The 23,091-nt window shown below is 55.8% G+C and overlaps 3 protein-coding genes and 1 long non-coding RNA gene across 10 annotated transcripts; 1 reads left to right on the top strand and 3 right to left on the bottom strand.

Moving 5' to 3' along the window:
- Nucleotides 1-191: 191 nt before the first annotated feature.
- Nucleotides 192-11,682, top strand: PRICKLE3 (prickle planar cell polarity protein 3). 2 transcript variants are annotated; one of them, XM_024240415.3, is made up of 9 exons: nt 269-430; nt 1,979-2,064; nt 2,771-2,954; nt 6,672-6,785; nt 7,090-7,227; nt 7,996-8,199; nt 8,292-8,478; nt 9,268-9,567; nt 10,223-11,682. In XM_024240415.3, the coding sequence occupies exons 1-9, from the start codon at nt 389-391 to the stop codon at nt 10,810-10,812; spliced, it is 1,845 nt and encodes a 614-aa protein (XP_024096183.1). In that variant the 5' UTR covers nt 269-388; the 3' UTR covers nt 10,813-11,682. The 2 variants fall into 2 exon arrangements, with proteins under 2 accessions (XP_054400513.1, XP_024096183.1); XM_054544538.2 differs by lacking the exon at nt 6,672-6,785 and having other exon boundaries at nt 192-430.
- LOC129052920 (uncharacterized) lies at nt 5,447-10,515 on the bottom strand. Its single transcript, XR_008518056.1, has 4 exons — nt 10,342-10,515; nt 9,810-9,893; nt 6,630-9,510; nt 5,447-6,126 (listed from the first exon to the last, which is right to left on the bottom strand). It is a non-coding gene; the product is annotated as an uncharacterized LOC129052920 (long non-coding RNA).
- Nucleotides 11,396-14,808, bottom strand: PLP2 (proteolipid protein 2). Its single transcript, XM_024240418.3, has 5 exons — nt 14,384-14,808; nt 13,201-13,353; nt 12,999-13,094; nt 12,053-12,143; nt 11,396-11,804 (listed from the first exon to the last, which is right to left on the bottom strand). The coding sequence occupies exons 1-5, from the start codon at nt 14,732-14,734 to the stop codon at nt 11,782-11,784; spliced, it is 714 nt and encodes a 237-aa protein (XP_024096186.2). The 5' UTR covers nt 14,735-14,808; the 3' UTR covers nt 11,396-11,781.
- Nucleotides 14,809-17,676: 2,868 nt separating this feature from the next.
- MAGIX (MAGI family member, X-linked) lies at nt 17,677-22,707 on the bottom strand. 6 transcript variants are annotated; one of them, XM_054544541.2, is made up of 4 exons: nt 22,569-22,707; nt 21,389-21,772; nt 21,118-21,289; nt 17,677-20,405 (listed from the first exon to the last, which is right to left on the bottom strand). In XM_054544541.2, the coding sequence occupies exons 2-4, from the start codon at nt 21,716-21,718 to the stop codon at nt 20,080-20,082; spliced, it is 828 nt and encodes a 275-aa protein (XP_054400516.1). In that variant the 5' UTR covers nt 21,719-21,772; nt 22,569-22,707; the 3' UTR covers nt 17,677-20,079. The 6 variants fall into 6 exon arrangements, with proteins under 6 accessions (XP_054400516.1, XP_009233110.1, XP_054400517.1 ...); XM_009234835.4 differs by lacking the exon at nt 22,569-22,707 and adding an exon at nt 22,224-22,436; XM_054544542.2 differs by lacking the exon at nt 22,569-22,707 and adding an exon at nt 22,224-22,436 and having other exon boundaries at nt 17,677-20,390.
- Nucleotides 22,708-23,091: the final 384 nt, after the last annotated feature.

Below are 23,091 nucleotides of genomic sequence, written 5' to 3'. Positions count from 1 at the left end.
GCGCGCCACCCCTCTCAGTCCAGTTGGCCACCTCCGAGTCTCCCCATCCTCCACTACAGAGCCTTCAAGCCCCAGGTCCCGTGAGAGGCCACGTGGCACACCGGGGTTCTGGGGGTCGTGCCTTGTGACGCCCGGCACCGGCCCGGAGCGGGAGGGCAGGGGCCTTTCCCGCGGGGCACCCCGGGCTACGTGCAGTTCACCTCTAGGCAGGGGGCGCCGTGGCAGCGGAGAGACCACATGCCCGGGGGCGGGCCCTGCGGGGCGCGCTCCTCCCACGAGGGTGTCAGGTTTACGGAACCGAGCTCCCAGGCCGGACGCGCGGTGGCCTGACGGTCGCAAGGATTACATTCGCCTGACCCGGCCCAGCTTGACCCTGCCCGGGCGCGCCATGTTCGCGCGTGGGTCCCGGAGGCGCCGCTCTGCGCGTGCGGTGAGCGGGAGTCAGGGCAGCGGTGGGGGTCGGGGGTAAACTGAGGCCCAGGCGAGGGGGTAATGGATAGGCATAGCGAATAGGTGCCCCACAGAGGGTCTAGGAATCCCATCCCCTGCATTCCCAGACCTGGGGCTGGGGCTGCTGGAGGCGAATGGATGGAGGAAGGTGTAGATCTCGTGGCCCAAACCCCCTAATCACCTCTCCACACACTTTCATCAGCACACCTGGGACCTGGTGGGGACCCCTCTCTTGTGAATTGTGGGAGGGAATCCTGAGGGCCAGAGGACTGGGTCTTGCAGCCTTAGGTTGAGCAGGAACCTACTGAGCTGCTGCTTTTTTTTTTTTTTTTTTTTTTTTTTGAGACTGAGTCTCTGTCACCCAGGCTGGAGTGCAGTGGCGCTATCTTCACTCACTGCAACCTCCGCCTCCTGGGTTCAAGCGATTCTCCAGCTTCAGCCTCCCATGTACCTGGGATTACAGGCGCCCGCCACCACGCCTGCCTAATTTTTGTATTTTTAGTAGAGACAAGTTTCACCATGTTGGCCAGGCTGGTCTCGAACTCCTGACCTCAGGTGATCCACCCACCTCGGCCTCCCAAAGTACTGGGATTATAGGCGTGAGCCACTGCGCCTGGCCGACCTCCTCAGCTTCTAAAGGACACAGTACCTTGGAGGAATGTGGACGGAGATATGGAGTCCTACGCTCCTGGGATGCCGAAATGCTGAGGGTCAAGAGACTGGGATTTGGGGGAACAAGGCTTCCAGAGTTCCGCCTGAGCAAGGGAGTTTTTGACTTCTTAGATAGGAGGGTCTTTCACTTCCTTTGGAGTGGGTCTCTGACCTGGGAATGTGGGGTCTGGGTTTGATGGTCCGGAGAAGGAATAAATAGCCCTAGGATAGGAGGGGTAAAGGCCAAGGTTTCTTGGGATGGGGGTTTCTGAATGGAGCAGGGGCCTCCTGAGATCCTGGGGAGGGTCCCCAGTTCCTTGGGCATCAGGGCATGAGGCCAGGGTTTAGGGGAGGAGTTCCTGAGCTTCTGAAGAGAGGGGTAGGGTTCACGTGGGGATCTCAAGGAAGAATGCGGTCTCGTCTCCTACCCTGTGGAACTGGAGTGCTGCTGGCGGCGTAGATGGAGAGGGAACCGGGATAAGGCCTGGGAGAGGATGCCCAGAGTAGGGGCTCTGTGCTCTAGTGGGGAGAGTACTATGAATTATAGGGGAGGTGTTTGAGCCCTGGAGGGATCTAAGGCTGGTGGGAGGTGTCTGAGGCCAGGGGCGGACGGGGAGGGGGGGTCCGAGGCCAGCCTAGGAAGGGGAATTCCCTGAGAAGGGGACATATAAGGAGGTGGCTCCAACTGCCCCACCTCTGCCTCGGTTGTGTCCCGCTCCCCCGCACTCTGGGCGCTGTCCCAGCCTGCCCGGCGCTGCCCAGGTAAGACAGGCCCCAGCGTGCGGTCGCGGGCAATGAAGTGGAGGGGCGGGCGTTGACTTCTCCTTCCCTGCTTCCGCGCCTCACCCGGCCCTGCAACTGCCCCCGCCCACTGCAGCCTCCAGAGGCAGAGCACCCAGACCGGGGCCAGCCCTGCAACTCCTGTAGGGAGCAGTGCCCCGGCTTCCTGCTCCACGGCTGGAGGTAAGTGGCGCCCCTAAAGGGCCTCGCCTTTTTCAGAGCTCCGCCTTCGGGGGTAATCCAGGAGCCTTAGGCCACGCCCCTACGCTTGAGCTCCGCCTACAGAGGGATCTCAGTTGGGAAAAGAGCCTCAGGCTCAGATTCAGAGCCCCGCCCCCTGACTCATTCCCCAAAGTCCGTTCCCAGGAGAGCTCCACCCACTACGCAGCCCCGCCCCCAGAAGTGTTCTCCCGTAGCCGCTGAGTCGCATCCCTAGGGAGATTCTTCGTCCCTAACTCTGAGCGCCGCCCTCTGGCCTCCAGCACCCTTCTTAGACTCAGACCTACTCTCCCAGGCCCAGCGTCCTATCCTCCTGCTGGAGCCCTGCACCCAATAGACAGAGCCTACAGCCCCCAGACTCAGGCCCTACCCACAGGCTCAGAGCCCACAAGTTCAGAGCCTCACCACAGGTTAGATGCCTGTGTCTAGTGAAAGTTCCCCCACAAAGCATCCCACTCCCCACGACCTGTCCTCTGGCTCACAGCCCAGCCACACCCTGGCTCATAGGCCCACCTCCTGCAGCCCCGCCCCCAGACCCAGATCCCTGTCCCCGCTCACAGCCCTTCGGTGGTTATAATCTGCATGTCCCTGCTCCTCCGTTGGACCTCGGCTGCCGAGGGGTTCGGGTGGGCAACCCCTTAGTAATTGACCCCCACCCCGGCCCCCTCAGAAAGATCTGCCAGCATTGCAAATGCCCGAGGGAGGAGCACGCAGTGCACGCGGTGCCTGTGGACCTGGAACGCATCATGTGTCGGCTAATCTCGGACTTCCAGCGCCACTCCATCTCCGACGATGACTCAGGCTGTGCATCGGAGGAGTATGCCTGGGTGCCCCCAGGCCTTAAGCCGGAGCAGGTGACCAGAGGCCAGCCCTCCACTCTTGCTGTCCAGTGGGTGCACACTAATGCTCACACACACACACACACACACTCAGGTGGGAACCTATTTCTGGGGCTATGCTAGAGTGTGCAGTCAGACCGAGTGTCCTTCTGGCCCCTCTGTGATGGAGGAGTGGTCAGCCCCCCATACCTTGGGTGACTGAGGGACCAGTTCCTCAGGGCCTGTTCATCCCAATCCTATTATTTTTGATTGATTGTTTTTGAGACAGGGTCTCACTCTGTTGCCCACCACAGCCTCCCTTGTAGCTGGGACTGCAGGCGCATGCCACCCTGCCTGGCTATTTTTTAAAATTTTTTGTAGAGACAGGGTCTCCCTATGTTGCCCAGGCTGATGTTGAACTCCTGGGCTCAAGTGATCCTGCCTCGGCCTCCCAAAGTGCTGGGATTACAAGAGCAAGCCACCATGCGTGGCCCCACTCCCTATTCTACCCTCCCAGCACTTCATTCACCACATGACTTCATTGATTGAGTCATTCAACACATAGTTATGGGGCACCTACTGCATGTGAGATACTGTTGTAGGCACTGAGGACACAGCAATGAGCAAAACACAAAATAACATATCTGCCCACGAGCACGGTGGCTCACGCCTGTAATCCCAGCACTTCGGGAGGCTGAGGCGCGTGGATTACTTGAGGTCAGGAGTTTGAGACCAACCTGGCCAACATGGCAAAACCCCGTCTCTACTAAAAGTACAGAAGTTAGCCGGGTGTGGTGGTGCACACCTGTAATCCTAGCTACTCAGGAGGCTGAGGCAGGAGAATTGTTTGAACCCAGGAAGCGGAGGTTGCAGTGAGCTGAGATCATGCCACTGCACTCCAGCCTGGGCAACAGAGTGATACTTCTCAAAAAAACAAAAAATCTGCCCAGGCGGAGGGTAGATTCTGGAAAGGAGGAACACCCAATAAGCAAACCTGTAAATATATGTCAGATGGTGTAAGGGCTATGGAATTAAAAAGCAAGGAAGGTGGGGTGAAGAAAGAGAGAGGGAGGGAGGGAGGAAGGGAGAGAGATGCTAGAATTGTAAATAGGGTGCCCAGAATAAGCCTCTGTGAGAATTTAATGGTTGAGCTGCCCAAAAGGAGGTGAGAAGTGAGCCATGCAGATATCTGAGGTTACAGTAATTCACACAGGCAAAGGGCATAGCTAATGCCAAGGCCCTGAGGCAGACGTGTGCTTGGCATATGTAAGGGATGGCAAGGCCAGTGCTGCTGGCGCAGAGTGAGCAAGGGGGAGACCAGCTGGAGGTGAGGTCAGAGATGTGGCAGGGGCTATGGAGAGGACTTTGGCTGTGAATGAAGGGAAAGTCGCAAGAGGGTTGTCAGCAGAGGACAGCCTGGAGGAATAAGGATGGAATCAGGAGACCAGTGAGGAACCTGATGATGATGGCACTGGCAGTGCAAGGAGTTATATATATATGGAGAGAGAGACAGACAGACAGAGAGGCCGGCATGGTGGCTCACACCTGTAATCCCAGCACTTTGGGAGGCCGAGGCGAGTGGATCACTTGAGGTCAGGAGTTTGAGACCAGCCTGGCCAACATAGTGAAACCCCATCTCTACTAAAAATACAAAAATTAGTCTGGCATGGTGGCAAATGTCTGTAATCCCAGCTACTCGGGAGGCTGAGCCACGAGAATTCCTTGAACCCAGGAGGCAGAGGTTGCAGTGAGCTGAGATTGCGCCACTGCACTCCAGCCTGGGCGACAGAGCAAGACTGCGTCTCAAAAAAAAAAAAAAAAAAAGGCTGGGTGCAGTGGTTCATGCCTGTAATTCCACCACTTTGGGAGGCCTAGGCGGGCAGATCAACTGAGGTCGGGAGTTCGAGACCAGCCTGACCAACATGGAGAAACCCCATCTCTACTAAAAATACAAAAAAAATAGCCAGGCGTGGTGGCGCATGCCTGTAATCCCAGCTACTCGGAAGGCTGAAGCAGGAGAAGCACTTGAACCCGGGAGGCGGAGGTTTCGATGAGCCCAGATCATGCCATTGCACTCCAGCCTGGGCAACAAGAGTGAAATTCCATTTAATAAATAACAATTATTTTATATATATATGTATGTATATATGTGTGTGTGTGTGTGTGTATATATATATATATAGAGAGAGAGAGAGAGAGAGAGAGACAGGGTCTCACTCTGTCTCCCATGTTGGAGTTCAGTGGCTCAATCACAGCTCACTGCAGCCTCAACTTCCTGAGCTCAAGTGATCCTCCCACCTCAGCCTCCCAAGTAGCTGGGACTACAGGCACGCATCATCACGCCTGGATGATTTTTGTATTTTTTGTAGAGAAGGGGTTTTGCCATGTTGCCCAGAGTGGTCTTGGACTCCTGGGCTCAAGCTATCTTCCCCTCTGGGCCTCCTAAAGTGCTGGGATTACAGGTGTGAGCCACAGCGCCCAGCCTATATTTTGGAAGTAGCGCTCAGAGGCTTTGCTTGTGGGGGTGGGAGAAAGAGGAGTGAAAGATGACCCTGAGGATAGGTAGATTAACTGATGTGGGAGAGGCCAAGACAGGAGCGAGTTTGAGGTGTAAGAGCATAAGTTTGGTTCTGGCCATCTGGAGTTTGAGATGCCTGTTAGACATCTAAATAGCCACATTGCCTGGAACTCAAGGGATAAGTTACAGAGCTGGACGTATGTGTTTGTCATTATGTGTCACAGGCTGGAGGTGACACATTAGCCAGCCAAGTAGATGATATTTACAGCCATAAGGTTGAATGTAATTCCCAAGAAATTGAATGTAGACAGAGGCAAGAGGACCAAGAGCTGAGTCCTAGGATCCTCCTGCATTTAGGGGTCAGCTAGTTGAAGAGGAGCCAAAACAGGGACAAAGAAGGAGCAGCCAATAAGGTGGAAGGAAAACCTGGACTGTGTGGTGTCCTGGAAGCCAAGGGAAGAAAGTGTTTCCAGGAAGAGACAGTGGTCAGCTTGGTGCAGTGCTACCATCATCAAGTCTGATGACGACTGAGACCTGAACAATGATTTTAACAATGGGGAAGTCATCGATGACCTTGACAGCTTTGGAAGAGGGATGGGAGCAGAAGGCTGCCTCAAGTAGGCTCAAGAGAGATTAGAAGGACAGGAAGTGGAGTGAACACAAGTGCTCATAACTTTTTGAGGAATTTTCCTGTAAAGGGAAAAAGAAAAGTGGATCAGTAGACCAGGCGCGGTGGCTCATGCCTGTAATCCCAGCACTTTGGGAGGCTGAGGCAGGCGGATCACTTGAGGTCAGGAGTTCGAGACCAGCCTGGCCAACATGGTGAAACCCTGTCTCTACTAAAAATACAAAATTAGCTGGGCATGGTGGTGTGCCTGTAATCCCAGCTACTCAGGAGGCTGAGGCAGGAGAATCGCTTGAACCCAGGAGGCGGAGGTTGCAGTGAGCCTACATCGCGCCACTCCAGCTTGGGCAACAGAGCGAGACTCCATCTCAAAAAAAAAAAGGGGATCAGCAGCTGGAGGAGGAAGTGAGGTCAAGACATGCAGGAACCCTCAGCGTGTGTGGGAGCTGGAGCTGAGGGAAATGATCTGCCTTTAGGAAGGAGAGATGGGGGAGTCAGAAGGTCCCTCCTAATGCCTTTCATTTTCTCAGAGAAATGGGGACCTGCCATCTCACTCATCCCAACTCACCTCTCATTTCAGTTGTTTTCTCCCACTCCTATGTCCTCCCAGGTATATCAATTTTTCAGCTGCCTCCCAGAGGACAAAGTCCCCTATGTCAACAGTCCTGGGGAGAAATACAGGATCAAGCAGCTGCTGCACCAGCTGCCCCCACACGACAGTGAGGTGAGGAGAGAGAAGACAGGAAGGGCATGCCAGGCACAGCGCACAGCCTGGGCCAATGCAGGGCAGGGTCAGAGGAGGAAAGGTGAGCTGATCTGAGGTGAGTGATCCAGACAGGCAGGGGTCATCAGGGGACATTCCTTGGCAAAACCACAGCTGGGCCTTGGAAGAAGAGGTGGTTACTTCAGGCAGGAGGCACCATCTATAGAAAGACCTAGAAGTAAACTTTCGGGGCATGGATGAAGTCTGGAAGAGGGGCAGGGACAGGCATCAAGGGAGGAGCCTAGGAGATGCCTTCTCCTCCCAGGCACATTACTGCACAGCACTGGAAGAGGAGGAAAAGAAAGAGCTCCGAGCCTTTAGCCAGCAGCGGAAGCGGGAGAATCTGGGGCGTGGCATCGTGCGCATCTTCCCGGTGACCATCACTGGGGCCATCTGTGAGGAGGTGAGCCGTGGAGGGCCTCAGCGAGTGAGCAGTGCCTCTGCTTCAAGCCCTGGGGAGCAGGACACATCTTCCAAGCACTGGGAAGATGAGGCCTGCCACTTAAGCCCCAGTGAGGTGTCTCAAGGGTCCCCTCTTGTGGGCGGGGTCTGTTCCTCACATCTCACCGTTGGGCAGGGACTGTCTCTAAGGCAACCCCTGGTGGACAGGGACCTGTCCCATCGATCCCACTGTCGTGTGGGGTTTGTCTGTAAGGAGGCCTTAGTGTGTTTTTCTCCCGCTCTGTGCAGCGGGGCATGGGCTATCTCTTTGGTCCTCCTGTGGTCTGAATTTGTCCTCAAGAGCTGACCCACAGTGGCAGGGCCTGTCTGCAGGGCCCAGTGGTGGGCAGGGCCTGTCCTTAGATCCTACTGTTAGGTGAGATCTATTGCTAAGGTCCCATTGGGTGGAGACTATCTCTGTGGTTTCCCCCACTAGGCCTGGCCTGTCTGTCTTCCCCACCCCGATGAGGGAGGCTTGCCTGTAAGACCACCCACTATGGGTAGGGCCTGTCTCTACAGCTTCCCTCATGAGCAGGGTCAGTCTCTAAGGTACCGCCCAACCCCATCCCTGGTATAGGCAGGGCCTGTGTCAAAGTTACCCCGTGGATGGGGCCGATCACAAAGTTTCACTGTGGGAAAGGCCCAAGTGTAACATACTTTGGCTGACCCCATCCATCTGACCATCTTGGTGACAGTGATGGTAACCATCTTGGTGCTTGTCTCATGGCAGTGCGGGAAGCAGATTGGAGGTGGGGACATCGCAGTGTTTGCCAGCCGTGCAGGCCTGGGTGCCTGCTGGCACCCACAGTGCTTCGTGTGCACCACGTGCCAGGAACTGCTGGTTGACCTCATCTACTTCTACCATGCTGGCAAGGTCTACTGCGGGCGTCACCATGCCGAATGCCTGCGTCCACGCTGCCAAGCCTGTGACGAGGTTTGGGCCTCCCTGCCCAGGGGTGGGAGTGGAGGGTGGGCAGGGCCAGGAGCAGGCTCATCTGACAGCCACAGATGGCCTGCACCCTCCAGATCATCTTCTCCCCTGAGTGCACGGAGGCTGAGGGCCGCCACTGGCACATGGATCACTTCTGCTGCTTTGAGTGTGAAGCTTCGCTAGGAGGGCAGCGCTATGTCATGCGTCAGAGCCGCCCCCACTGCTGCGCCTGCTATGAGGCCCGCCATGCGGAGTACTGTGATGGCTGTGGGGAGCACATCGGTGGGTGAATGCTGTGGGACTGGACAGAGGGATGGATGGACAGCTGGGCCACAGTCCTACCCCACCAGGACTCCTCCTGTCCTCCAGGCCCCATCCTCCATTGCGCCCTGTACTTTGTCCAGCCCCAACACCATAGACCTGTACGCTTGGTTGCAAGTCCCACTCCCAATGTCCCCACTATGCCATGCTTTCTAAACCCCACCTACACAATGCTAGGCCACCACCACATGTCTACACCCACCTCCAGAGGGTGCTCTAATTCCAGCCCCAGGGCTCGCCCTACTCCTAGCCTCCACCACCCTAAGCTGTGCCCCGTTCTCCTCCACTCTCCTGTATCAGCCTAAGTCAGGCCTAGCTTCTAGCTACACCCTACCCTCTGAGAACCACTCCTTTCTCAACAGGGCCACTCCCCACCTGTTAAGCCCTGCCCCTACCAGCCAGGCCTCCTCTTCAGGCCCAGCCTTCCATTCTCCTTCCAGCTGGAGCCACCCCTTAATGTCTAAGCCTGGCCCGAATCTTAGAGTCCAATGCCCACCCCGCTCTGGGAGAGAGCACCCTGGGAAAGAAAGGGAGGAGTGAGAGAGAGGTTCACCAGCCAGTCTCCAGGAGAGAACCAAAACCTGTTTCCTACTTTCTCCAAAAGGGCCCCATTCTGGAGGAGGGAGGAAGGCACCCAGGGGTGCCCTGCCTCGGATTCCCCACCTCTTCTTGAGAAGGGACTCGTTCACGAGGGGTGGGGTTACGCCTGGGGGTTCTGCCTCAGTTTTTCCCCCTCGTCGTTCCCCACAGGCCTGGACCAAGGCCAGATGGCTTACGAGGGCCAGCACTGGCATGCCTCAGACCGTTGCTTCTGCTGTAGTCGCTGTGGGCGGGCCCTGCTGGGCCGCCCATTCCTGCCACGCCGAGGCCTAATCTTCTGCTCTCGAGCCTGCAGCCTTGGGTCCGAGCCCACAGCTCCAGGGCGGGGCCGCCGCAGCTGGAGTGCCGGCACTGTCACAGCCCCACTTGCAGTCTCCACAGCCTCTTTCTCTGCTGTGGAGGGGGCATCAGAGACCACCACCAAAGGCACCAGCACAGAGTTAGCGCCAGGTGAGCTAACCCTCTAGCCACACCCAGCCACAGCCCAGTCACCCCTACGTCCTTGCCCCTGCCTCAGCCCTGGCCCTTCCTTATTGACTCGCCCAGTCCCTTCACCTGCTGCATCCCTGGGCCCCGCCCATTTCTCAGCTCATCCTCCTTCCCCACACCAGTCCAGGCCTGGTTTCCATCCCAAACTACACCCGCCTCGTGAACCCTGGTTCCACCCTGTCAATACAGGGCTGGTCCCCTACCTCAACTTGTCTCTGCTTGACCCCAAGTTCCTCTTCCTCTTCTCCAGCCGGTCATCCTTCATCCTCTGCAGTCAGGCCCCACCCCTTTTATCGCAAACCAAATCTACTCCAGCCTATGCCACACCGCTTCCATCCGAAGCCACCCCCGGTGCCCTGGCCACGCCCCGTGCCCTGGCCACGCCCTCCACACCAGTCCCATCTTGCTCCGTGTTCTTCCTTCCAACCCTCTCAACACCCAGAGCCTGCTCCAGGCCTCACACTTCCCAGACTTCCCACCTCCCTGCCATTCTCCGACCCCTGCCCCCACTTTCCCAGTCTTAGTGGAGGAAAGAAGGCCCTTCCGCAGGCCTCCTCTTAGGAGGGGGCCAGTGGGAGGGCAAATACAAGGAGTCACTCTGTCTCCCCCTTAACAGCTGCAGGCCCCGAGGAGCCCTCCCGCTTTCTGAGAGGGGCTCCCCACCGCCACTCCATGCCGGAACTGGGGCTCCGCAGTGCCCCCGAGCCGCCCCCAGAGTCCCCCCGCCAGCCTAACCTGCGCCCAGATGATAGTGCCTTCAGTCGCCAGAGCACCCCACGCGTCAGCTTCCGCGACCCTCTGGTGTCTGAAGGAGGTCCGCGCCGGACCCTGAGTGCACCCCCGGCCCAGCGCTGCAGGCCACGCAGTCCCCCACCCAGGGCCCCCAGCCGTCGCCGCCACCGTCATAATCACCATCACCATCATCACTGCCACCTAAGCAGACGTCGCCACTATCAATGTGACGCGGGATCAGGGTCAGACTCGGAATCTTGCTCCAGCTCGCCCTCCAGTTCCAGTTCTGAATCCTCAGAGGATGATGGCTTCTTCCTAGGAGAGCGCATCCCTCTGCCCCCGCATTTGTGCAGGCCCATGCCTGCTCAGGACACTGCAACGGAGACCTTCAATTCCCCATCTTTATCGCTCCCCAGGGACTCTCGCCCAGGGATGCCTCGTCAGGCCCGAGACAAGAACTGCATCGTGGCTTGAAGGCAGGCCGTCCTGGAGGGGGCTCCATTCTCCAGTCAGAGTAGATGATGAGGCCCATGCCCCTCACCCCCACGCCCCGCCCCCACAACCTAAGTCATAAATCCTCTTCCTCCCTCCTTTATCTGTTTGTTTCTATTTTTGTTTCTGTTTTAGAGACATGGTCTGCTCTATTGCCCAGGCTGGAGTGCAGTGGTGTGATCAGGGCTCACTGCAGCCTCAAAAGTTTTGGGCTCAAGCTATCCTCCCACCTCAGCCTCCCAAGTAGCTGGGACTCCAGGCTCGTGTCAGCATTCCCAGCTAATTTTTTAATTTTTTGGTAGAGATGGGGTTTTGCCATGTTGCCCAGGCTGGTCTAGAACTCCTGGGCTCAAGCAATCCTCCCGCAGCCTCCCAAAGGACTGGGATTACAGGCATGAGCCACCGCACCGGGCCTCTCGTTTGTATTATTGAAGTAATTTAACATTTGTTGTCAAACAGGCCTGGCTTCTTTGCCTCCTTGCCCCAGCTGTTTCCACTCCATTTCCCCCTCCTGATGCTTGAAATTTACCCACATTTGATGAAAGGATTACTTTATTCATTATCGTATATTTTAACAATGTTTATTATTCATTTATCCCTCTATAGAACCACCACCCACACCGAGGAGATTATTTGGAGTGGGTCCCAACCTAGGGCCTGGACTCTGAAATCTAACTCCCCACTTCCCTCATTTTGTGACTTAGGTGGGGGCATGGTTCAGTCAGAACTGGTGTCTCCTATTGGATCGTGCAGAAGGAGGACCTAGGCACACGCATATGGTGGCCACACCCAGGAGGGTTGATTGGCAGGCTGGAAGACAAAAGTCTCCCAATAAAGGCACTTTTACCTCAATGAGGGGGTGGGGCTGGGAATGTTGTTGTTGGGGTGGGGAGGAGTTATTTCAATGGAGGAGTTATTTGCAGATTGCAGAGAGAAATGAGGGGAGTTCGCCTACACCGGGCCATCTGCGGGGTCTGCAGGTGAGGAAAAGAGAGAAAGCATTAGCTGAATCTACATGCCCATTTTTTAAAACAAGATCCAAAGTCCATGAACATTTTACACACAAGAATACCGAAGCTTATGGTACCTATTGGTACAAAAGCCGCAAGTACCAATACGAGACCAGAGTTGGCATTCGTGCCTTTAAGAGATCCCTTTCCTTTTCTCCTCTGCCCTCTCAGCAACCCCCTTACCCCCAACCAACACACACACACACACTTACCAGTGGGGGCTGCTGTATGTCTTGGCTGCCGAAGGGGGAAGGTGACATAGGCATCATAGCCAAAGAGGCACGTAGCGATTAGGCCCAGTACCTGGGGGGCAGGATAGGAGTGAGGGGGTTTAGATTAGGCGGTCAGGTTACTCAGTCTCTTATCTTCTTGTATCCACCACCTCCAGCACCTGCCTCGTGCAGGATGGGACTCAAGCCCTGGGTTGGTAAGCCAAAGAACCCCAGGGAAAGGCCAAGAGAGTGCATCCTACCCCACTCTCCCTCCTCCTATACCTCTCAACACAGGAAGGCCACACTGTGGCCCTACTCGTAGGGGGCACAATTCAATTCATACTTTTTTTTTTTTTGAGACACAGTATCACTCTGTCACCCATCTGTCACTGAGGCTGGAGTGCAGTGGCATGATCTTGGCTCACTGCAACCTTTGTCTTCTGGGTTCAAGTGATTCTCCTGCCTCAGCCTCCTGAGTAGCTGGGACTACAGACGCCCACCACCACACCCGGCTAATTTTTGTATTTTTAGTAGAGATGGGGTTTCGCCATGTTGGCCAGGCTGGTCTTGAACTCCTGACCTCAAGTGATCTGCCTGCCTCGTCCTCAGCCTCCCAAAGTGCTGGGAATACAGGCATGAGCCACTGCGCCTGGCCCCTATTCCTACTACATTTGGGACAAAGTTCTTGCAGATGGTAGCGTGTTGACAAAGGGGCTGCCTGTTTGTACCTCTCACCAAGGTCCTTGTGTCTGACAAGGGACTGCCCTTCACAGCAAATGAAGACCTTGGGAGGCAAAACCAAGTCCTGGGCCAGACTTTCCTCCATGCCCTGAGGACAAGTGTGACTTGCTGTGGGTCACACGATTTCTGCCAGCAAAGGCAGAAATGGTCCCTGGCTCCTCAAACCCTTCCCTTTCTGCTTCAGAGCTGCTCCCACGGCCTTTACCCCTGCGACGATTTTGGAGTGGTTTCCTCTCTCAACAAGGACAACAATGGAGGTGATCAGGTAGAGGATTGCCGCTATGAGGGTTCGGAGGAAATCCTGTGAGGTGTAGGGAGGAGAAGAGGGAAGTCAGCAACCACAGTTCCCCGACAATCCTAACTGCCCAGACCCCTCCCTGGCCTTGCCATTGTGGACCCCTTCTCACACTCCAGGGCCAGTTGATGAATGGTATCTTGGTGTGCAGGTCACACATGTAGACAACAAAGAAAATAGCAGCAAGGATCATCTCAATCACCGACAGGGAGGAGTAGCCTGGTGTGGAGGCACTGAAGCAGATCAGGATCACCAGGCATAATATCTGGAAGGGTGACATGGGAAAGGGGACCTCAATCAGCAACCAGGGCTGAGGAGATTGGTTTAAATTGGGGGTCCCATACTCGGATGCCTACGAGGGCTGGGGAAATGACATACAATAATAGCTAAACACTTTTTATGTGCTCACTGTGTTCCAAATTCAATCATCACGACAATCTAAAGCTCTGGGTACTATTATTACTCTTTCTAATTTATAGATGAGAAAACTGAGGCACAGAGAGGTTTAATGGCTTGGCCAGAGTCACCCAACAAGTAAGGAGTAGAGTTGGGTGCCTCAGTTTCCTCCCCTTTTCCCTTCTAGGATATAGGCAGCCTGAGGGGAGTGGCGCTGCCAGGTGTTTTGTGAGCCCCGCTGACGCCAGCTTTGTGGCCTTGACCGGGGCGGAACACGCGGTTCCCCCAGCAACCCCTTTGGGAAGCGGTGAGAGTGACACCAGAGAGGCAGGACTCCGTTAAAGGCGCCGCACCCCTTTTACAAGTGACTCAAAGGCGGCGCCCACTTTGAGAAGGGTGGAAACCCCGAAAAGCTAAGGACATCCCGCCCGGCCTCAGAAGGGCGAGGAAGAACTGGCGAAGGCGGGGCGCTCTACACCGCGGGACTAGCGCGGGGGGGCCCCCACCCCAACAGGCCCTGCCCCTGGGCGCGCTGCCAGCCCGCCCTACTGTGCCCAGGCCGCGCCACGCCCTGCCACAGGAGGCCCCCACTTCCCAGCACCCTGGGACCCCTTCGATGCGTCCACTGATGAGTTCACGCAGGCTGTCCCCACGTAGCCCTCCGTATGCGTTATAGGCTCCTTGCTTCACCCCGGGGACCACCAGATCTCAACAACCTTCGTCAAACCCCACCGACTCGCCCTGCGCCCCGGGTTTCGGGCCTCCACCGTGAACCCACCCACCTGCACCCCACTGCCGAGCGCCCCGGCCAAGTGCCTGCCTCACCCGGACCATCCAGTTCCGCATGGTCCAGCCACCCCATCCCGCTTTTGCCCACGCGCCTGCCCCAGAACGCTCACAATCTCAGCAAACAGGAGGATTCCCTTTCGAGTGCGCGAGAAGTTGGTGCAGGCGGCCCAGCAGCCAGGGGCCGAGAGGCGCTCAGAATCCGACATGGCATGGGCTGGAGTCCCTGGTGCCTCGGAGGATCTGCAAGCTTGCTCGTGGTTTCGAGGACGCTGTACACCCAGCTGTCTTGCCCGCCGTCTGGCCGGGAAGGGGGCCCCGGGGCGAAGGAGGGAGTGAATCACCGCGCAGAGCTGACGCGGGCGGGGCCGGAGCCTGGCCAGGTGGCTGCCGCCCCGGAAGCCCCCTCGCCCCGCCCCCCAGGGATACTCCCAGCCTGGCGCATATCCCCCGGGGCGCCCCATCGCCTGGGTGCTTGGCAGCTCCAGGTACCAGAAGCAGTAATAGCGAGACCCTTCGCCTTTTTGGAATGCAAATGCACCCGAGACAGCTTCAGCTTAGAACCGCGGGAATCTGGCTTTGGGATGGAGTGACTCAGTTTCCTTAACTGAATAAAACAGCCGAGGCAGAGTTAAATCCGAAAGACTTGGGGCCCAGTATGTTGCCAGAATTCAGAATATTTTTGATTTCAGAAAGTTTTCCCGTGCATATACTCTCAGTGGGGTTTGGAGCTGCCGCGTTAAAAAAAAAAAAAAAAGAGCCAGGCGCGGTGGCTCACGCCTGTAATCCCAACACTGGGAGGAAGAGGCGGGTGGATCACCTGAGGTCGGGAGTTCGAGACCAGCCTGACCAACATGGAGAAACGCCGTCTCTACTAAAAATACAAAAATTAGCCGGGCATGGTGACGTATGCCTGTAATCCCAGCTACTCGGAAGGCTGAGGCAGCAGAATCGCTTGAACCCAGGAGGCAGAGGTTGCGGTGAGCCAAGATCATGCCATTGCACTCCAGTCTGGGCAACAAGAGCGAAACTACGTCTCAAAAACAACAACAACAACAACAACAAAAACGGTATTTCTTCAAGAACAGGTATGAACGTTCACAATAACTGGGTAAGGATTGAAAAGTGTTCCTCGGCTGGGTACAGTGGCTCATGCCAGTAATCCCAACACTCTGAGAGGCTCAGGTGGGAGGATCGCTTGAGCCCAAAAGTTGGAGATCAACCTCCGCAACGTAGTGAGACCTCATCTCTACAAATAATTTTAAAAATTAGCCCAGGCTGCCAGACGCGGTGGCTCAAGCCTGTAATCCCAGCAGTTTGGGAGGCCGAGGCGGGCAGATCACGAGGTCAGGAGTTCGAGACCAGCCTGACCAACATGGTGAAACCCCGTCACTACTAAAAATACACAAAAAATGATCCGGGTGTGGTGGCGCACACCTATAATCCCAGCTAGTCAGGAGGCTGAGGCAGGAGAATCGCTTGAACCTGGGAGGTGGAGGTTGTAGTGAGCCAAGATTGCGCCACTGCACTCCAGCCTGGGCGACAGAGCAAGACTCCATCTCAAAAAAACAAAAAAAAAAGAAAAAAGAAAAAAGAAAAAAATTAGCCCAGGCATGGTGGCGGGTGCCTGTAATCCCAACTACTCGGGAGGCTGAGGTGGGAGGACTGCTTGAGCCCGGGAGTTCAAGGCTGCAGTGAACCATGATCAGACCACTGCACTCCTGCCTGGGCAACAGAGCAAGACCCTGTCTCCAAAAAAAGAAAGGAAGAAAGAAAATTGTTCCTCGTTAGATCAGGTCAAGTTTTGTAACCAAATAGTGCCTATCTTGTGGGAAAACCATCAGTTTCCAGAGCTTTTTGTTTTTGGATAATGGATTGTGGACAGTGGAATAAACCTCTGAGCAGTGATGAGAAATAAGACCCTGCCAGTGTAAAGGCTGTGTGAGAACAGGGGTTGGTGAGCATTGACTTGCTCAGAAATAGGGCAAGCACTGTTTCTAGTGTTAGAGCCCAAGGCCAGGAGCAGTGGCTCATGCCTGTAATCCTAGCACTTTGGGAGGCCGAGGCAGGAGAATCACTTCAGCTCAAGAGTTTGAGACCAGCCTGGGCAACGTAGTGGAGCTTGTCTCTATTTTAAAAAAACATATTTTGGAATACTGTTAGAGCCCAGAGAGCCCAAGGTCTGATTCTGTGTTCTGCAATCCCAAGGAAGTCCTGGCTCTAAATGTTGGGCCTCAGTTTCCTGGTTCTGAAAAGAGGGGCCAGTCAGCACAATCGTACATGAGGAATAGGAAAGTTTATTTCTGGGGGATTGGCAAGATGAATGGATGGCTCCTGGGGTGCAAGGCTGGGTGACATTTGTAGACACTTTGTTTGTATTTATTTATTTTTTAGTAGAAACAAGGTCTTGTTATGTTGCTCAGGCTGGTCTTGAACTCCTGACCTCAAGCAATCCTCCCGCCTTGGCCTCCCAAAGTGCTGAGATTACAGGCGTGAGCCACTGCGCCTGGCTAAGTGTGTTATTTTGAGCAAGTAATTTCCCCCAGCTCAGCCTTAATTTCTGCATCTAAGACATGCATCTGGTCTCCTGGGATCAGGATCCCAGAGGTACCCTGAGGGACACACTCTCCAGACTAGAAGTTGTTTTTATTCTCATCTCATTTGAAGTGGGGGAGAATCATAACTGGATGGCCAGGAGGATTCAACCCAAGGGCCTGCCTGCTCTCTCTGACAACACAGGGCCCCTCAAAACTAAGGAAAGAGCTCCCCTCTTTCAGCCCCAGTTGCCGGAAGAGTGAGTGAATAGTGGAAGGGATGAAACATACTTTTCCCAGTGATAAGTATGTGCTTTCCAACTCTGTGAGGACACGTCTGAATTTCTGAAACAAGACGAACCTGGCTCCGCTTCAACATCTTTGCACTTGCTATTCCCCCTGCTGTCAATGCTCTTAGCTCAGTGTTTCATATACCTGGCTTCTAGTCATTCAGGTTGCAGCTCAAGAGTTATGTCTTCAAAGAGGCCAGAAGCTCACCATCATCTCCCACAATGTAACCTCCTTTTGCTAGCTTCATAACTTCATGACTCTCACTTCTCTCTGAAATTGTCTTTTTTTTTTTTTTTTTTTTTTTTTTGAGAAGGAGTTTCGCTCTTGTTGCCCAGGCTGGAGTACAATGGCACAGTCTTGGCTCACCGCAACCTCCACCTCCCAGGTTCAAGTGATTCTCCTGTCTCAGCCTCCTGACTAGCTGAGATTACAGGCATGTGCCACCACACCAGGCTAATTTTGTATTTTTAGTAGAGATGGGGTTTCTCCATGTTGGTCAGACTGGTCTCGAACTCCTGACCTCAAGTGATCCGCCTGCCTTGGCCTCCCAAAGTGTTGGGATTACAGATGTGAGCCACGTGCCCGGCCTTTTTTTTTTTTTTTGGAGATAAGGTCTCACTGTCACTCCAGCTAGAGTGGAATGGTGCAATCATGGCTCACTGCAGCCTTGATCCCCCAGGCTCAAGTGATCCTCCCACCTCAGTGTCCCAAGTAGTTTGGACTACAGGCATGAGCCACCACTCCCAGCTAATTTTTAAACTTTTTGTAGAGACGAGGTCTATGTTGCCCAGGCTGGTATCAAACTTGTAGGCTCAGACAATCCACCCGCCTCCGCCTCCCAAAGTACTGGGATTACAGGCACAAACCACCATGTCTGGCCTGAAATTTTTTTTTTTTTTTTTTTTTTTTTTTGAGACTGATTCTCGCTCTGTCACCCAGGCTGGAGTGCAGTGGTGCGATCTTGGCTCACTGCAACCTCCATCTCCTGGGTTCAAAAAATTCTCTGCCTCAGCCTCCCGAGTAGCTGTGATTACAGGCACCTGCTACCACACCCGGCTAATTTGTGTATTTTCAGTAGAGACGGGGTTTCACCACCTTGGCCAGGCTGCTCTTGAACTCTTGACCTCGTGATCCACCAGCCTCGGCCTCCCAAAGTGCTGGGATTACAGGCGTGAGCCACCACTCCTGGCCTGGGTTTTTATTTATTCATTTTCTTGTCTTTTTTGTCTGACATCTGTCTACCCTCATTACATACATCAGCTACACAAAGACAGAAATTTCATGTCTTGTTCCTCCAGCATTTCCACAGTACCTAGCACAGTGCAATGTATACAGTTGAGGTTCAATTAATACTTGTCAATGCAGGTGAAATTAAGAGGACAGACTTGGGAATCAGGCCTTGATTAAATCTTGCTTTGACCCTCCTCTCTCTAGCTATCTGCACTCCCTGGGCTTCACTCTCCTCCTCTGCGAAATGGACATATTTGGACAGTTGAGTAGATGTGCAACTATTGTAGATGAAAATAAATATTGCAATAAAGCCAGTAGCAGGGATAAAACTAAGTACATGGTGGCTGGGTTTACTATTATTAGTCTCCTGGGTGTGACTGTATTTATAGGACTGGGGCTCTCGAGCCCTTTGCTGACTTTTGAAGAACCACACCTCCACCAGGCTCTAAGTCAGGGGTAGCTGGAAGCCACCCTGGCACACTTCCCCACAATGTCTATCTACAGCTCTAACCACTCAAGTGTTCACCTCTTCACCCTCCAGCTCCCAGCTTTCGCAGCTTGTCTTCACCGTTCCTCTTTCCTCTCCAAGGCCACCTGGACTCTCGCACTCCGGTCCTTTAAATTCTTTCTTCCTTTCCCGTCCCCTCCCCACAGGGGCGAAAGTTGCCCATTCCGTCAGACCACAGCTTCCCTCCTGGGGGGGGATGGGGCCGAGTGCTCAGGATGTGGTGACAGCGGAAGTGACTGGACATTTCTGTCCTCTGCCAGCGCCTTCCTCGCGGCTACCCCGGTTGGAGTCCCGCTGGCCATATAAGCCCTGGCTGTGGGGCTCTGTTCCCAGGGTGAAGGAAACTCTGGGCCTCTCCCGTGCCGGGAACGCCCAGTGTGTGGCGTGTGCACACAAGCCCGGCTGCAGTTCTTCACCATTTACGGAAAATGGGGGCACGGCCCAAAGGTTCTAACAGCCTTTTTTAGCCCGGCCCGTCCAGGGGCGCTGACTCACACGTTCCCCACTCCGCCCCAAAGGGGGCTCCAGGGCCCCAGCCGGTGCCCGGAGAGTGGTAGCCTACGTGCCAGCAAAAGCTGGCAGACTAGGCCGGAAGTGGGAGACCGCAGGCCTCTGGCGAAGGAAGCTGCCCTGCTTCTAGGCTTCTAGCCTTGCTATCCCGACGTCAGCTGAGGGTCTGTATGATTCTGAGACAGGACTGTGGATACACTGGTGCAGTCCCGCCACGACAGGCTTACCTCTGCATTCTCCATGCCATGCACAATAATTTATGTGTGAGACCCTGTACACCTCCAAAAAGGTGAAATTAATGAATAAGGAGAGGAGCAGGAGACGGCGAAGAGAAAAAGAAAGCACGCCGGGCTGAGGACCGGCAGAAGCAAAGATACATGTGCAAGCAGGAAAGCAGCAGCGCGAAGCTCGTCAGCGATTACTCAAGCAGGATCGACCCACCTGCTCCTTTACAGAGTGGCCTGGGCAGCCCCACCCCGCCTCGAGCGCCTGGCAAGTCAAGACCGGATCGAACCATTTTATTACCTCCCCCTCCCAGAACCAGAAGCGCAGGCTAGCCGGCTGGAAGGGTCGTACCACTGACGCTGCGAGGGGAGTGTGGGCAGAGCCACTGCGCAGCCGGTGGGGGGACCAAACCAAGTGGAAGCTCTCGGGGAGGTGCCAAGTGCCCGGCGGCCACACGCGCCGGATCCAGGTCGGGCGGTAACTAGTGAGCCCCGCGCTGTCAGAGGTAGGCTCAGTGCCTCCGCCTTCCGGCTGCCATCTCCTGAGCGAGCTGCGCTGCCCCCCGGACCCCTAGGGCCCGCGAGAGCCGTTCCTCGCTGGGCACTAGCCAGGGCCCCGGGGAACCCGGGATCTGGTCGTTGGGATCCTCAGCGCGGCGCTCAGGAGGAGAAACCGTGGGGCCATCGGCGGCCGCCTCTGGACTAGGCTCCGGGCTGCCCCGGGTCTTCTTGAGCGTCGTCCGGGATGAAGGGTGCTGAACTAGGGAAGTGCTGCTGCTGCGAGACCCCGTTACCTCCGGCCCTCCAGGATCTGGGCTGCGATCTGGCCATGACGGGACTACGGATTAGATTGGGTGGTGAAGTAGGGAAGGGAAATCCAGGCCTTTGGTTGAGGGTGGACAGCAGAACCCAAAGGCTGCGGGAGATGAGACCCTGGCCCTTAGAGAAATCTCCCCTCGAGGCTTTCTGGGATCGGCACCACCCCTCACAACCCCGACACCTCCTTTACCGAGACCCCTCCCCTCCTGGATCCACAACATGCCCTTCAGAAATCATTTCCCACAATCTCCAAAGGAAATCAAACCCCTCTCATCTAGGATCCCCTGCTCTCTCCTCTCTCATCCCACCTCCGTTGACTCCCAAACCACCGACCCTTTGTTTTTCAGAACTAGACCCCCTACCCTCTGGATCCCCATCCCATTTTCCCCCGGCTAAGATCCACTCTGCCTTCCCCTCTGAGAATTAAGACCCTTCCTTCCAAACACTTGCTTTTATCCTAGACCCCTTCCCTTCTCTCCCCCCAGTACCTGGAAAACCGACCCTCTGAAATTCCTATCCTCGGGACTGACACCCCTCCCTGCCCCTGCGTTATTCCTATCCTGTGACCCTATGCCCCTCCCTGCCCCTACTTGTGAGAATACCATGACCTCTTGCAGACCCTCCCCACAGAGACCACCAAACCCTTCCCACCCAGAATCTCAGCTTCTCCACTCTGTGAACCTCTCCCTTCTCCTCACTGAACTCTGACTTCTCTCCCCTGGGAAACCCACCAACTCCTTTTTGGGGCTCTCCCACCCCTCGAGGCTTGCCAGGGTGGGTCTCCAGAGGCCGACGAATAACCAGGTGGAGCTGGGGGCCTCCAGCTCGGATCCGTTCCACAGCCTGGGCATGGGTGAGGCCCTGCGTTGACTCTCCGTTGATGTGGAGCACGAGGTCCCCGACCTGGAAGAGTGCAATGGAGTCGTTTTGGAAAGGCAAAAGGAGAGCACCCCAACAAAGGCAGGGATAGCACCTACCAGTGGAAGGGGCTTCAGGGCTCACCTCCAAACGACCACAGCGCTGTGCTGGGCCATCCTTCAGCAGCCCGCGCACGGCCAGCGGAGTGTCCCCAGCTACATCCCGGCCCCCACCTAAGGTGAGGCCAAAGCCTGCGTAACCGCGGACCAGCTCCACAGAGAAATAACCAGAGGCCTGAGATGGCTTCGGAGCACTACGTGCCTTACCCTGGATCACTTGGGGAGGCGCGTTACATGTCTCTAACCAACGGTGCTGGAATAAAGGACACAGGTGTACATAGTTTGCCCTGAGGCAGGTGGCCTCCGATAGAAGGATGAGATGGTACCTGGGGCCGGTGATCCACAATAGTGGCATGAGGCAGGCGACTGTCTGTGACCTCTATGTCCGCAGAGTCCAGCACGCTAACAGCTGGGAGATAAAAGCGGTGGAGAGGGCTGTGGGGGGACATGCCATGGAAACTACCTAGGACCTGTTCCCTGAGTTAACATTCTAGCCTCATCTACTTGCCTCGCCCCTGCAGCTCATACACAAACTGGCCCACCATTTACGCACCATCCCCTCAAGTAATCTTAAAGGCTCTCAGCCCAAACAAATAACTGTTCTGACCCCACCTTCTTAATAAACAATCCTGGGCTCAGCCATGTGAATAATCTCCCAGGCCTTCCTATCTCTCTCTAATAACACGCAGAACACATCCCTCAAATAACACCATTCGGCCCACCCTGGAGAATGCTACTCCAAAATTTGGCTCCTGAACCTTCCATAGCATGCCCTCTAATTAGCCTCTAACCCTCATCCCATTCCTGACATCTCAAGCCCCGCCCCCATGGGCTATAGGCTCCACCCCCCCGTGACTCACATTTCAGGCCTGCCCCTTCGCTGCGTGCTCGCCCCCTAAGCACTCTCCAGCCCCTGCCTCCTCAAAAAGGACCCTCATCAAAAGGGGCCGCCGCCAGAACGGGGATCCAGTTCCGCACTCTCATCTAATCTAGCCCTCGCCTACTGCGATAACCCTCAAGGAATATGCTAGAATAACCCCAAGGCTCCTCCCACTCGAAGCACCCTCCGATCCCCGCCCCCCCAAGTCGCGCCCCTTGGCCCCACCCAAAACAGGGCAGTAGCTGCTGACCCCCCAGGCCTGCCCCACTGAACCCAGCTCCTCTCCGAACCCTCCCCCAGCGGAGGCCCTGCGCCAGTCACGCACCCTCCTTCCGGCGCAGGCGCAATGTGGCGCCCGCCCTGCGTACTAGCGCTGCCACGTCGACCTCAGCTCGCGCCGCCAGGGGGCGCGCGTCCAGCCGCGCCAGGAGCTGCCGGGCGCTAGGGCCCGCGAGCGGGGAGGGGCCGCGGCCTGCGCGCAAGAGGGGACAGGTCAACGCCGACCCTCGGCCTCGGCCAACCCCCATGCTTCTGGACGCCCGAAGACCTAGAAATGCCCCTCAGGATACCCGGCGACCCCTGGCCACTCCCTCGATAGTTTCGGAGGTCACTGCTGTCCCTCCCCTCTCACGCGATCCCCGACCGTCGCGGGTAGCCGGTGCACCCCCGCTTGCTCCCACGGTGTCCCTGGAGATCGCTGTTTGACTGTAATAGTCCTGGACACCTCCGAACACCCCGTGAGGTCCTTGACTGCCCCCTAATCACCCTGGATGCCCAACTCTTCGCCCGCAATATCTCAGGGGACCCCGTTTCCCCAGATATCCTGGGAGAACACGGCCTGACCCCGT

The sequence above is a fragment of the Pongo abelii genome, chromosome X (genome assembly GCF_028885655.2).
Source record: "Pongo abelii isolate AG06213 chromosome X, NHGRI_mPonAbe1-v2.0_pri, whole genome shotgun sequence".
In the NCBI taxonomy this organism is placed as follows: Eukaryota; Metazoa; Chordata; class Mammalia; order Primates; family Hominidae; genus Pongo; species Pongo abelii.
The sequence above is the reverse complement of the archived record's forward strand: the minus strand, read 5'-3'. Positions and strand labels throughout refer to the sequence as shown.

Bases quoted from the DNA above. Each gene is read 5' to 3' on its own strand.
- MAGIX (XM_054544539.2), bottom strand. From the start codon at position 21,812: ATGTCCCCCCACAGCCCTCTCCACCGCTTTTATCTCCCAGCTGTTAGC. The intron at 21,617-21,689 runs GTACCATCTCAT...CCTTTATTCCAG, and splicing joins TTGTGGATCACCGGCCCCAG to CACCGTTGGTTAGAGACATG. The intron at 20,406-21,117 runs GTGGGTTTCCCA...TCTAATCCGTAG, and splicing joins AGAGCCCCAAAAAGGAGTTG to TCCCGTCATGGCCAGATCGC.
- PLP2 (XM_024240418.3), bottom strand. From the start codon at position 14,734: ATGGGGCGCCCCGGGGGATATGCGCCAGGCTGGGAGTATCCCTGGGGG. The intron at 13,095-13,200 runs GTGAGAAGGGGT...TACACCTCACAG, and splicing joins TCATCAACTGGCCCTGGAGT to GATTTCCTCCGAACCCTCAT. The intron at 12,144-12,998 runs GTAAAGGCCGTG...CCTGCCCCCCAG, and splicing joins ACTCCAAAATCGTCGCAGGG to GTACTGGGCCTAATCGCTAC.
- PRICKLE3 (XM_024240415.3), top strand. From the start codon at position 389: ATGTTCGCGCGTGGGTCCCGGAGGCGCCGCTCTGCGCGTGCG. The intron at 2,955-6,671 runs GTGACCAGAGGC...ATGTCCTCCCAG, and splicing joins CAGGCCTTAAGCCGGAGCAG to GTATATCAATTTTTCAGCTG. The intron at 8,200-8,291 runs GTTTGGGCCTCC...TGCACCCTCCAG, and splicing joins GCTGCCAAGCCTGTGACGAG to ATCATCTTCTCCCCTGAGTG.